Source organism: Phalaenopsis equestris, unplaced genomic scaffold (assembly GCF_001263595.1).
Source record: "Phalaenopsis equestris unplaced genomic scaffold, ASM126359v1 Scaffold000376, whole genome shotgun sequence".
NCBI lineage: Eukaryota > Viridiplantae > Streptophyta > Magnoliopsida > Asparagales > Orchidaceae > Phalaenopsis > Phalaenopsis equestris.
Genome location: NW_018164818.1, coordinates 360,264 through 374,873, shown reverse-complemented (window position 1 = coordinate 374,873; position 14,610 = coordinate 360,264). Strand labels below are relative to the sequence as shown.

The window sequence follows — 14,610 nt, the reverse complement described above, 5'->3', positions numbered from 1 at the left end:
GAACCTTATCGTAAGCTTTTTCTAAATCAATAAAAATCAAATGTAGATTCTCCTTATTATCTCTGAACTTCTCCATCAAACCTCTGAATAAATGCATAGCTTCCATAGTAGACCTACCCGACATAAATCCAAATTGATTATGAGAAATCTTTGTGATGCGTCTTAACCTATGTTTAATTACCCTCTCCCATAACTTTAAAGTACGACACATCAACTTAATTCCTCTATGATTTGCAAACTCTTGTGCATCCCCTTTATTCTTAAAAATGGGGACCAAAATACTCTTCCTCCACTCCTCAGGCTTCTTTTTAGTTTTTAAAATAATATTAAAGAGCTTAGTAAACCAAGAAACTCCCAAAGCTCCCAAATATTTCCACACTTCAATTGGGATATCATCAGGTCCTATAGACTTTACACCCTTGATTTTCTTAAAGCCTCCTCAACTTCTTTTTTACTAATGCGACGGTAAAAATGAAACGTTTTATTATTATTCACGATATTAAGATCACTAAGGTTGATCGTATTTTCAGAAACTTCATTAAAAATTTTATCAAAGTAACTCACCCACCTATGTTGAAAATCTTTTTCTAAGAAAGTACTTTTTGATTTTCATCTTTAATACACTTTACTTGAGTTAAATCTTTATTTTCTTTTCTCTTTGTTTGGCTAGTTTATACATATATTCATTAAAAAGTTTATCAAAGTAACTCACCCACCTATGTTGAATATCTTTTTCTAAGAAAAGTACTTTTTGCTTTTCATCTTTAATACACTTTACTTGAGTTAAATCTTTATTTTCTTTTCTCTTTGTTTGGCTAGTTTATACATATATTTTTCACCTTCCTTAATATCTAATCTATTATAAAGATCATTAAAAGCAGAATTTTTAGCGTCGCAGATTGTTCTTTTAGAATGTCTGCGGGCCGATTGATATTTTTCCTAGTTCTCTAAGCTTTTACATTTAAACAAATTTTTATAACATAACTTCTTATATTTTATCATTTATTGCACATTATTATTCCACTACCAACTATTTTTATTTATAAAAACTTTTTTATTTGATTCTCCAAACACATCTTTTGCTACTTGTTTAATAGTGTTTGTTACTTTATTCCACATAACATTTGTTTCTTCATGAATATCCCAAATTTTGGAATCTTGAATTTTACTCATAAACATAATTTTTTTTGTGTCTTTTCTTCATCTAATTATACGATGATGAGTCCTAATATTTTTTATTGTACAACTCTTAATATTAAAATCTAAAACTAATAAACAATATTGGCTACTTAAATTATCACTTGGAATGACCTTAAAATCTTTAAAACCGCGACAATCTCTTTTTCTCATAAGAAAATAATCAATTTTTGTTTTATTAGATCCACTCTTATAAGTACTTATAAGTAATAAGATGTGTAATAAGATGTTCATCTCTTTTCTTGATTAAAGTATTAGTAATAACAAAATCATACGCTAAAGAAAAATCTAAAATAGCTCTACCTTCTTCATTAGTTACTTCAAATCCGTAGCCACCATGAGTATTTCAGAAGTTTTCTACCACCCTACCGGCATGTCCATTTAAATCTCCTCCAATAAAAATTCTTTCTTTTAGAGGTATCATCTGTATTAAGTCTTCTATGTCATTCTAAAATTTATTTTTAGACCCTGTATCTAAACCAACTTGAGAAGCTTAAGCACTTACAATATTAAAAATCTTAGTATCAATGATAACCTTAAGGGCTATAGATCTATCTCCAACTTTATTAATATTTACAACATTATCTTTCAAACTCTTATCTATAATTACACCTACACCATTTCTAAAGCGACTCTTATCATAATACCAAAGTTTAAAACCTAAATAATTAATCTTAAGTTTAAAACCTAAATTATTAATCTTTTAGCTTTTTCTCCAACCCACTTAGTTTCTTGAATACATATGATATTAATTTTCCTATGAATCAAAATATCAACTAATTTCATTAATTTACCATTGAGAGTACCTATATTCCAAGATCCTATCCTAATATTAGTTTTATTAGTTTCATGGACTAACTTCTTTTCCCACATTCGCTCGTAATGTGGGAACCCTTGCTTATTTGACATTACACCCGGGTGTCGGTGTAGCGACCCTTGCACACTTATCAATGCATTCAGGTTATACAACGCGTCACTTCCAGGGGATGTCTTAACACTTACACAATGATCAAAAGGATTCATGTCATTATTAATTTATTATATATTATAATTTAGAAAATTTAATTTTTTAAAATATCATAATTTTTTCATATATAATTATTTTAAATTATTTTATATTTCGAATAATAATGATTCAAAAACGAACGAATGCATCATTGTTCTTGTTTAGTTCGTTTAACTAACCGAACGAAAAAAAAATTGTTCACGTCCGTCTCGTTTACTTATCTAAAGAATCGAACACGAACTCATTGACGAATCGAACATGAACTGTTCACAAATAACGAGCTTTTTTGATAGCCCTACCTATAAGCCATAGTAGTCTCACATGTTAGAATCAAACAATTTGGTGTAAATTACTTTTTTTTTCTTTATTCATTGAAATAATAAGCAAAATCTAATTATAAATCGAAAACAAAACTTTACCATTTTTAAAACCAAAACATTTTAAACCAAATCAAATCAATAAAATGAGCTCTGTTGGATTCAGTTTTTCAGTTTAATACAACTAATGCACACCTAAGTGCCATGAACTTAGCTCCTACATATTTGTGCAACAACATGATTTGGATGACCAAATTTCGTAACGATGATATAGAATTAAAGTCAGGCTAATCAATCTTAATTCAAAACTAAATATTTTAACTCTAGCCAAAATTAAGTTGAGTTCAAAGAAGTTTAATTTTGAGTCAACTTTCTTACTCATACTTGCTTATCATAATATGATTTAAAACTAGAATATTATGATTAAAGAAGAATCATATGAAAGAAACAAGAATCAAGCATCTAATGATAACAATGCATATATGTGGAAATTAAAAAGTATATCAACAATGCCTATGTATTTATTTATTTTCTTGAAAAATTAAGAGCCTACTTCAAATTTTCATTGAAAAAAAGGGTAAAATTACAAAATAGTTTACAAAAGAACATTTCTCCATCCAAAAAAAAATGAAAAAAAAAATATTAATATGGCAAGATGAATTCTAAAAAATACTCAAAGAGCAAAAACATTATTGAAATTATAGACCTCTCAGTTGCCAAAATATCATACAGAAGGAATTGTCATAAATGTCAATGAAGCAAAATTAGGTTGTAGTATTAAGATAGAATTGTACTGAAGACAAAAAACCCCTCGTCATCTTCTAAGCAAGAAGAGAAAAGAAAGAAAAGCTTTGTAGCAAAAAACCTGCAAAATGATAGTTGCAAGAAGATACAGTAAAACGATTGTTGCAAAAAATATGTTTTATAATCCAACAACAAGACATTAGAGATAACTTGTAACATCTAATAAATAGAGCAACTAGGAAGAAGATTGTCTAACCAATTTGTTCTGAATTCCACGTTTAATTGTCGAGATAGTGGAAGTACCAAAGAGCATCCTCCCAGTTCTCATACTAAGAATAAATCATTATGCATCTTTTTCCGAGCAGTGCAATACATATTAAGAACTTTTTAAGAGAAATCCCAAGTAGAGCAACAGCAAAATCCCAAAGATATGTGGACAATTCCTTTTTTTTTCATCAGGAATATCAAAATAAGGCATCACAATCCCAAACAGAGCAGCTCCCAACCTGAGCCAAAGAGAAGGCTCCACAAAGATCAGTGAAAAATAAGACAACAAAATGCCAAACATAACAACTCCTAAACAAAGCCAAGGAAAATGCTCCAAGAAAATAAGTGAAAACCAAAACTCTAGACTATATGTGAAATTAAAAGTGAATATCATATAGTGCATTTGATTCTTCCATCTACTAATTTTGGCACACATAGTAGTCTTAATTTTAAAAATAGTAGAAATGGAGGCATAATTTGGCCAAATTTCCTATTAGCTTTTTCCCTTCGAGTATGATATATAATATAGTTCATAGATAAATAATTAAAAATTCTCAAAACCTTTGAAATATTAATCATGACTCGCATCCTATAGGATTTGCAAAATGGAGGGATCAGGTAAAAAATTGACAGTCCAGAGGAGACAACTTCTCAATATTTGTATAAAGAAAGAATAAGAGGGTATGTATAAATCGAATGGTGAGAGGCAACCATATTGTGTCATGCCCACTTATGTCAATCCTTATTTGTTAGATGTTCAAACTATATTGAAATAAAATCATTCAATGTAGGATCTTATGGAAGAAGTCAGAGCACAGTCGGCCTTGCAACAGGAAGAATTCAAGAGGAGAGTTGATCAGTAGTACAACCAACACATCCGAGAGAAGGCTTTCTCCCCCGGAGATCTAGTACTGAAGAAGGTCGACCCGATGACACAAGACATGTGGTTGGAAAGTTGGACTAAATGTGGAGTGAACCCTATATCATTGATTGTCAGGCATGACTTAGAGCATACAAGCTAAAGACCTATGCAGTGAATGAGGTACTCTAAATCACAAGGAGAGACCACCTAAAATTTTTTTTCATGAATTCATGTCTTTTCTCCGTACTAACAGCCTTAAATGAAAAATATTCTCTCGCTTTTTGTTTTTAATTTAAGCCTTTCCCCAAAAACTATGTATAAAATTAATGAATGCCTAATTAATCGAAGGGCCAAAATTTTCAAGACAGGAAAACATTTTGGGAACTAGGGAAAAACTGGAGAATCAACTAAACATCTACCCGACTAAGCGCAAATAGAAGATTGGAAGGCCACGGTGCCGACCTTGCCCGAAGCTTGAAGATAACAAACCGTGATACCAAGACTGCTCGACTGAGCGTGAATTTGAGATTGGCATGTTGGGTGCCGACTTTGCCCAGAGTTTAGAGACAACAAGTCGAGGCACCAAAAAGCTCCAATTGTGCGTGAATTAAAAATTGACAAGTCGCAACACTAAAATTTCCTGGCATTGCCCGAAGTTTAAAGGAAATCAACTATGGAACCAAGACTACCTTGTTAAGCATGTATGAAAGATTGGCAAGTTGCTCAGCCTTACTCGAAGTTTGAAGATAGCTGGTCGTGGCATTAAGATTGCCCAGCTGAGCACGAATATAATATTTGCATGTCGTAGTGCTTAGATCACCTAGCATTGCTCGAAGTTTGAAGGTAACTAAATGTGGCACCAGGACCACTCGGCTGAGCACGAAAAAATGATTGATAGGCCGCAAAGACTAGATCGTCAGGCCTTGCCTGAAATTTGAAGATAGTTAACCATGTCACTGAGACCACTTCGAATGAACGTGAATAGAAGATTGGTAGGATGCGATGCTGAGATTGCCTAGCCTTGCCCAAAGTTTATAGACAGTCAGTAGTGGTGCCAAGACCGTCTGACTGAGAGCTAATAGAAGATTGTTAGGCTGGGTTGTCAAGATCGTCAGACCTTGCACGAAGTTTGAAGACAGTCTAGGATGGTCCCTTCATCTTTATATCAATATATAAAATACTATCACGAGGGGTAAGAGCATTGTATCAAAGGGGACTTACAACCATTTTCCATACATGAAGTGCAAATCCATGAAGATGCTACTTACTACGTGATACGCCTAAAAATATACTATTTTTCATGCTATATTTTATGATAATATTACACTTTAAATGTATGTTTTATTGTGTTTTGGTTGTAGATACATCAAATTGAAGAATTTGGAGTGATTGGAGCAAAAGGAACATAAATGGACCAAACCAGAGCAAACTGAAGCAAATTTGGTCGAATCGGGGCACACCGGAGCTATGAGGACCGAAACCAAACACTTAAGTACCTGTGTCCAGTGCTTAAGCACAAAAAATGGTGCTTAGGTGCCACCAAACAGAGAGGGGAGCGCTTAAGTGCCCCAGAATCGGCGCTTAGGCGCCAGTGACGGTTTTTAGCATAACTTCTTCAATATACGTCGAATTTGGACGATTTTGCAGCGGTGTTTCATGCATCTCTTGGGGAATTTATTGAAATTTATAAAATAGATTTTCTAGAAAGAATTGGGGTGGTTATAAGGAGTTTTGAAGAGACACTTCAAGCACTATTTGAAAGATTCATTGAATCTGGACAGTTTTGAAGAGACACTTAAGAAACTCTTAGGAAACTATAAATAAGGCTTGAAAATATTTTTAAAAACTCTCTTGAATATCTCTTGGACTTTGGAATTAATTAGAAAAGGAGAAAAAGACTTAGAGAAGAAGAAGAAGGCTTGGGCGTGAGCCCCAAGTGGGGCGGCAAGGTGAGAGAGAAAGAGAGAGTGTGAGAGATTTTTTCTTTTCTTTTCACTTTGTTCTTGGAGAGGATTGTAAGGAGATTGCTTCTGCTATACAAGGAGAGTTTGATTTTCACCAGAGATAAGTGTTTTCATTGTATTTTGATTTGAATATAGTACTTTGTTTGTATGGGTTTAAAGACTTGTGCAATGAATAATTCTTGTTGTTTCTCCATGTGTAGTAAGTAGTTTTCTTTACTCTTTCTTCTTGTAATGAATTAGTATGCATGTTTAGAATATATAATTGAGTAGAGTAAGAATATATTGTGATGATTTTACTTTGTTCTTCATTAACATGTAAACTTGATCAACTTGCATGTTAAAATCTGTTGTGAGAACATGTAAGATCCCGGATGGTATTATCTCAATCAACTGTGATAGAATCACATGAGATTATATGGATGAGAATGTAGTTCATATGATTGAGTGCAAATAAATTGGGAAATAATCTTTAAATAATCTTTAATGGGTGTAGAATTAGAGGACTTCAGAGTGACAGACTAAAGCCCCCTAATTTGGTCTATTGTTTTAGCTTTTGATGCGAGATGTTAGCCTCCAGGTGGAGGGATAAGAGGGAACTCTAGAGTGAGAGCTAGTATCTTCCCTGCCTAGCCCGTCTTCAAAACTATTCAAACTTTAGATTAACTAATGTTATTTATAACATCTCTAGTAAGGGTAAGGAATGTAATTACTCCTATTTATAGCAATGTGCTTTTACGCATGCCACTAATTTCATTGCATGAGGAAGAATACTTTTAATATATTAAACCCCACTTTCTGATTTTCACTAAGTATTTTAGTTTAAGAGTGGAAGTAGAATTATTGTGATAATTTTAGGATATAATCAAAACCAAAACTTTATCAACCTTCCAAGCTAGGACGTGTTACTCTAAATTAGGACTTCTCTTGAAAGCCGCTATGATTAACCTTGATCTCCATGGGATTGATATTCGGGGCTCAATCAGAAAACCCTATATTACTTGATAACGATACGTATACTTGCGTAGAATCCTACAAATATAATTGAAATGTTACTTTAATTGGGATCAAGTTTTTGGTGCAATTACTGGGGATTAAAATCTTCAAGTAGTGGTGTCAACTTCATAAATCCTTACATATACAAAATATTGGGATCACTACACACCCTCAAAGAAAACAATTTTCTCCAAAGATGTTATACCAAATGAAGTGAAAGAACCAGAAAAGGAACAAGAACTCAATTCTAATTCACTGATCCCTCACCATTCCTTTAAAGTGAGATTGTGAAGGTTTCTCTAGAACTTGCATCCGAGGTCGAGGCCAGAGATGAGGTCAAGGAAGTTGTTAAACAAAGGAATCCAGTTATCAACATCAACTGGGAGGACAGTTCCGAAAAGGGGAATGTCAAGAAGGGTGCAATGACAATAGATAAAAAAGAAACCTTTGTTCAAGATCTCTCTAGAGGATGAGAAGATTCAAAAATAGAAGTTAATTTACGATAGGATTAATCATTATGTGCAACCGTGGCCCTTGACCCGATCTATCCTCATAAGGTTGAGGGATTGGTGGTTAAGGAAGTACATGGTGTTGGCGCAAAACCAATTTGTTTCATTGTGGATCTTTGACATGTATAAAAATATGCTACTTTTTTATACACATTTAATGTTTATTTTTAGTGATATTACATTTTAATGAAAGATATTTCTATGTTTTTATTGCAGGTACAATAAGTTGAGGCAATTGAAGCAAAAAGAAGCAAAAAAGAAAGGAATTTAGAGTAAAAAAGAGGCCCTTTGTAAAAGTTGACCTGGCGCCTAGAAGCTAGGATCTAGCGCCTACTCGTCAGTTTACAGAAAGAGTGGTGCCTAGGTGACACAGTTAGGATCCTAGGCCTAGAAACGGTTTCTTCCTCAAATTCATTGAATTTGGACAAATTGAAAGGGTGCCAGAGGTGACTCTTGGAAATTCAAACCTATACTTATATAATTGTGATTTTATTGGAGGTTGGTGGGGGGGGGCAAATGGAGCAGAATAAGAGAGTAAGTGAAGATGAGTGAAAGAGAAGATTGTCTCTTAGAGTTGTAAGAGGAGAGGAGAAGTGAGAGATATTTTCTTCATTACATTTCTAAGAGATAATTGAGTGATATTGTAAGGAGAGAAAGTTATTCAAAGAAACTTCAAAGGATTTTCTTAGGTAGGAGATTGAGATAAGTAGTTAGTATTTTACTTGTCTTACTTATCTTTGTTTTGTTAATTTGTTTTATATATAAATCCATGTTTTTTTGTATCTTTTTCATGAGATTTGAGTAGTTTGCTTTGTTTTTATCCCTACAATGAGAAATAATCATGTGAATAATTAAAATTGTTTAATTTCATAATTTTGATGATTCAAACTTCAAAATTTATTTAGTTAATCAATTTAGGTACTGTTAAGTTAAAATTTGTTGTGAAACATAATGATCCAAAAGGTCTATGCTTTTCTCAACTAAGTAAGAATCACATTGATCTCATGGATGAGAATGTAGTTCATGTGGTTAAGTGCAGAGAAATAGGAAAATAAGTTTTGATGGGCGTAAATTGGTGATTCTAGAGTGACAAGCTAGAACCTTTAATTTGATGAAGAAGTTTAGAACCTGACGTTAGTTGTTAGCCTCCAAGTGGAGGGATAGTGGAAACTCTGGAGTAAGAGCCAGTATTTTCTCAACCTAACCAATGATTTAAGAAGTTGACTTTGGATTAGCCAATATTCTTTATGAACTTGTAGGAGGGTAAAGAATAAGTATGCTCCTATTTGACATAATATATTTATAAAAATTTGAATTATTCACTGATCATAATCTCATTGCAAGGGGATAAATACTTTTTAAAATTTGAACTCTTCTTCATAAAACTTAGTTTAATGATATTAAAATTTACTTTGGGTTTAGAGATAAGAGTAGTAGATATAATTATATAATTCACTTAGTTTAAGAGTTTAAGAGCACAAATTTTGACTTGCATTCCTAGTTAAGTTTTTTGCAGTTTAGATAGAGTTTCTTTGAGTTAATATTATAATATTTCCAAACTTCCCAGTGGGATCGATACTTAGGACTTCATTATAGCCCTATATTACTTGTGTGCTACGTATACTTGTGTTAGCATCCCAAAGAACATTTAAAATTGATAAATAATTCCTTAAATAACTAGAGTGACAACTATAATGATTTAAAGAAATATTAACAATCCTCAAGTATATTATTATTGTGACTGTCGCAACAACCTGCAATCAATCTTCTTCTCCTAGTTCCAACACTAATGTAAAACTAGAAGAGAATACTTCTTCTGAATTAATGAAATTGCCTCTTGAGTGGTATTCTCCCTGTGTTCAGAAACTTGTTCAATGTGGTGCGTGCTTAAACAATGGTCAAAAGACCAATCACACCATTTTGAAGAACCGTGTAGTAATAATAATCGAGCTTTTAATTCAAAACAAGGTATTGGGTTTGGCACAGTAGGGTCAGTTGACGATATGGAATTTTGTTCGGTTGATTCTGATGACCCTAATAAAGGTTGTTTAGAAACTTTGAACAATTTTAAAGGTCCCTCGATCGAAGATGCTCCACCAAAGTTCGAAGAAGTGATTAATTCAACAATCAACGAGCTAAACAGGTTAACTTAGAAACTAAAGAGGAGCCTAGACCAACCTTTATTAGCTCCATACTTAACGAAAAAGAATCTACATATATGATTAAATTGTTAACGGAATTCAGAGATTGTTTCGCTTGGGGCTATGAAGAAATGCCTAGATTAGCTCTGGAGGTTGCGGTTCATAAGTTGGGATAGGACCAAGCGGCAATCCCAGTCAAGAAGACTCCTAAATGAATGCATCTTGAGATTGAACAAGTCATAGTTAAGGTTAAGAAATTAATATACTCCAATTTTTTTCGTAAAAATTAGTACCCAACCTGGTTGGCCAATGTGGTACCGATTACAAAGAGGAACAGTCAAATTTGAGTTTGTGTGGACTTCAAAGATTACACAAAGCATGCATAAAAGATGGAATTTCACTATCAATTCCGGAATTAATGGTTGATATCGCGTCATCTCGTGCAATTTTCTCCTTTATGAATGGATAGTTTGTATACAATCAGATTAAAATGGCACCGGAGGATTAGAAGTTTATAGCTTTCAGAACGCCAATTAGAGTGTATTGCTACACAATAATTCTTTTCAGATTAAAGAACACCGGTGCAACTTATCAATGGGTGATGACGAGAATTTTTCGATGACATCATTCATAATCAAGTTAAATGTTACACACAATCAAGTTGAATGTTACGTGGATGATGTGGTCATTAAAAGTAAACAGAAAGAGAATTATTTGTATGATTTGAGAATTATTTTTTAGCGGTTGCGTCAATTTAATCTTAAAATGAATCCTTTTAAGTGCACCTTCAGTGTCACCTATGGGAAATTTTTTGAATTTGTTGTTCATCACCATGAAATTGAAATCAATCTCCAGAAAATTAAAACCATCTAAGAAATGCCACCCCTTAAGAACTTAAAGCAATTACGATCCTTTTTAAGAGAGGCTGGTGAATCTGAGACACTTTATTTTTAACCTATGAGGTAGGTGTCAACCTTTTCTTATGTTGATCAAGAAAGATACCTAGTTCACTTGGGACGACAAATGTCAACACTCATTCGAACGTAATAAGCAATACTTAATGATTCCTCCTGTATTAGCTGCCCTAGTCTTGGGTAGACCTTTGATACTTTATATCGTGGCTTTAAACGACTTCTTCGGAGCTCTGCTAGCTCAGGCCAATGGTGAGGGTAAAGAAAATGTCCTATACTATATAGTTTTTATTTAACTCTAGCAAAGGTAATGCATCCTCTTGTTGAGAAGCATTGTTTGGCATTAATCGCCGCCCATAAGCTTAGACATTAAATGTTTTCTCATAAGGTCAATGTTATTTTGAAGTTTAATCTCTTGCAATATTTGATGATTCGATCGACGCTTTCCGGTAGGTTAGGGAGGTGGTCGATGATATTATTACAATTTGATATAACTCTCGTACTTCCTCGCACTGTGGGAGGACAAATCTTAGCAAATTTTCTCACGACACACCCTTTACCTGCTGAGTTTCCTATTAACGATGATTTACTAGACGAGTAGATGATGTATCTCGAAGGCCTCAGTGCTCAACGATAGGAGATGTACTTTGACGAAGCCTCGTCATTACAAAAAGATAGAGAATCACAAATTGTTAAAACATGGATTTGACTAATCTTTATTACATCATAGCAGAGAATGTTAAGATGCTCTTATCATTTAATATAACCATATACAAATAATGAAGCAAGATATGAAACTCTGATAACCAGATTGGAATTAACAATTTTAATATAACTGAAATCAATATTTACGTTGAGCCGCAATTGATTATCCAACAAGTCATCAGACAATATAAAATTCTAAAGCCCAAGTTAAAGCAATATTTTCATTTCACAATGAAGTTATTAAAATAGATTCCTATTGAAACCCCACAGGGGAGAGTACTCTTGCAAGAATTTGAATGTCCACAAGAAGATTTCATTGACATACCAATTCTAGAATGTCTGAGTTCTATCCCAAATTGGTATAGATAAATTGTATAAATTGAGAAAGCAAGAAACAAACTAGAGATGACTTCAGCCATTTATATGCTAAGTTAATAGGACATCATTCGATCATATATTCTATTCATGGCGTGACCGTGAGACCTCCTTCGGATAATATTTAGGAGTCGGGACGCAGTATTTTCTCGTGACCGTGAGACCTCCTTCCACACTCGGCGCGCTTTGGAATTTGGCGGAAGGAGTCGGCGCGCTTCGGAATCTGGCGGAAGGAACCGACTAAGATCACCGGCGACCACGTGGTTTTCGTTCGCGTTTTTTTTCCCTTTCTTGTGCACGATGAAGATCACCGCAATTATCCTCCTCAAGTGCTCTGGCATCGGCGATTCTTCTTCCTCTGGTTCGGTGGAGCCAGTGGTTCTGGCGAACGCCACTGATGTAAGCCACTTTGGATATTTTCAGAGGACCGCTGCCAAAGAATTTGTAGTATTCGTCGGCCGCACTGTAGCCAAGAGGACACCACCGAGCCAGCGGCAGTCCGTTCAACACGAAGGTAGCTACAGATCGATCGCCAACTATAGGTTTTTCGCCCCTGCTTATATGCCAATCTTCGTAAATTTGCAGTGCTTAGCTGATTCGATTCATAGGGGAGAATTGTGTGGCTCGTCTTGATCGGTTTCTAGTTGAGATTCCTATGTTAATGCTCCGCCGTACTTATTTGTGTTGATAGCTTGCCGATCGTGCATTGTTAGACTGGGGCGTGGCCCTATACTGAAATAAATTTAGATTATTTCCGTGAGATCGTGTTCTTTAGTATAGGAGTACGATTGTTGCGATAGGCTTGGTCGATTCACTATTTTTATCACAGGATGAAGCTTGAGACAAAATTTGATTGCTATTGCTGTTCTGGCAATGTTTTTGGTACCACTCGACTATGCTCTGATTGCAGAATTATGTTGTCGCTTATGAAGCACTTTGCATGTTTTTCTTTACTCTAGTCATTCAATTTTTGAGGGTTCGGCTAGGCTACGTGATTCTTTAGTCCGAGTAATTAGATACTTAATTTGGACGTAGTTTTTGTTAACAATGCAACATTGGAGGTCCGATGTATGCACAAGTTTTAGAGTGGCTCCGAATATAACAATGTTTGCTTTGAATCATTTTGTTATAAGTTGGCTTTCGTGAGGGATTTTTTACGTTCCTGAAATTTGTTTTGGTGTAGTAGTTTGCCGTACTATGTGTGCTCAGGATAGTTTGCTGTCACATGGATGTAGCAGTATTGGCTATTATTCAGATCATATGTTTTTGAAGCAATTACTCTTACAGGTAATTAACGTAGGTTATTCACTTTTTTATTTTGTAAGCAGGCATTGATAAATCATGTAAGTATGGATCACATTTTAAATGTTATTTATTAATGTATTACCCAATACTAGCTTGTTTGCTTATACCCACTTATTTCTTTAATATAGCACTATGATTAACAAATGCTAAAGATCCTGCATGAACTTTAACAGGAGACACTACCAACACGAACTTCTCGCTTCATCTTTTTTCATAGCTTGCTCAAGTTGCCTATATGCACGAGGTTAATGGAGTTAACCTCCTCATACAAATTTAGCCTAGTCTCAATAACTTCCTGTTTGTGAGACGAGGGATAAATTCCAAATGTCCATGATATAAACCAAAATAATGTTTGCTTTAAGCTTATGTTAACTTTTGGTGATAGCGAACCTAGTTTATCCCTATGTGGGTGGGTGTGTGGGGGCGGGGGGGTTATCCAATATTTGTAAATTGTTTCATTAAGGGGGTTTTGGGATGCCCTTTTTAGATATATTTTTGATAAATTAGGGCTATATCAATTGTTATCATAGTAAGATTTGTAGTTACCTCAATAAGTAGTATCAATTGGGTGAACCTATATAAAATTGTTTGTATTTTTTGTGGGTTAATTTTCTTTCTTTTCTATATGCCCTCAGTGTTTTCATTTAGGTCCCGCCTAATCCCAAACAAGCTTTAAATTTTAATGATAGAGAAATTTTTCGGTTGCAAATATGATTATTAATATTTTGATGATTTATGGGTACATTATTTTTTCTTTGGTACCATTCTTGTATGTGTTCATTTATATTTTGTATGTCGGGTTGTTTAGTTGCAAGTATTTAAGAATTCATGTGTATTCTAAATGCAGTGAAAAGTAAGCTTAGTGCATTTGAAATACTTGGTGTTTAGTTTGCTCTTAAATAATTCTGGAATGTTACTTCTTAGTGTTCTTGGATTGTTGCAAAGTAAATCAAAATTCTTTTTCTATTAGGCCATGAAGTTGGGTGATGGTTTATCGATGATAGCGTGATATTATGTGTGACTGCGGAGGTGGAGGTGGGTTGTGGGTAGACATGGATGTCATTGTCATGACTTGGCCCGAACCCAAAACTTGGAATTAATCAAGACGGAAATAGTTTGTCAGACATAATTTATATGACTGTTTTAACATGCATATTTCATAAATATCAATATGAAGAATCAAATATAATTTAATTATATAGACATAAGACATAATAGTGACAAATTGTAAGCAATGATATATTTAAAAGCAAGAAATATTACTGTAACTTAAGCACAATTACTTGTCTCGATTGCCACGTTAGATTCTCAAGC

At 34.0% G+C, this 14,610-nt stretch overlaps 1 protein-coding gene across 1 annotated transcript in view; it reads left to right on the top strand.

Annotated features, from left to right (window-relative positions):
* The first annotated feature begins 12,065 nt into the window (after positions 1–12,065).
* LOC110026544 (VAMP-like protein YKT61) overlaps positions 12,066–14,610 on the top strand; it is a 29,373-nt gene continuing 26,828 nt past the window's right edge. The window contains exon 1 of the mRNA XM_020727515.1: positions 12,066–12,505. Coding sequence (XP_020583174.1) covers positions 12,292–12,505 — 214 coding nt within the window. The 5' untranslated portion in view covers positions 12,066–12,291. The remainder of the gene's footprint in view (positions 12,506–14,610) is intronic.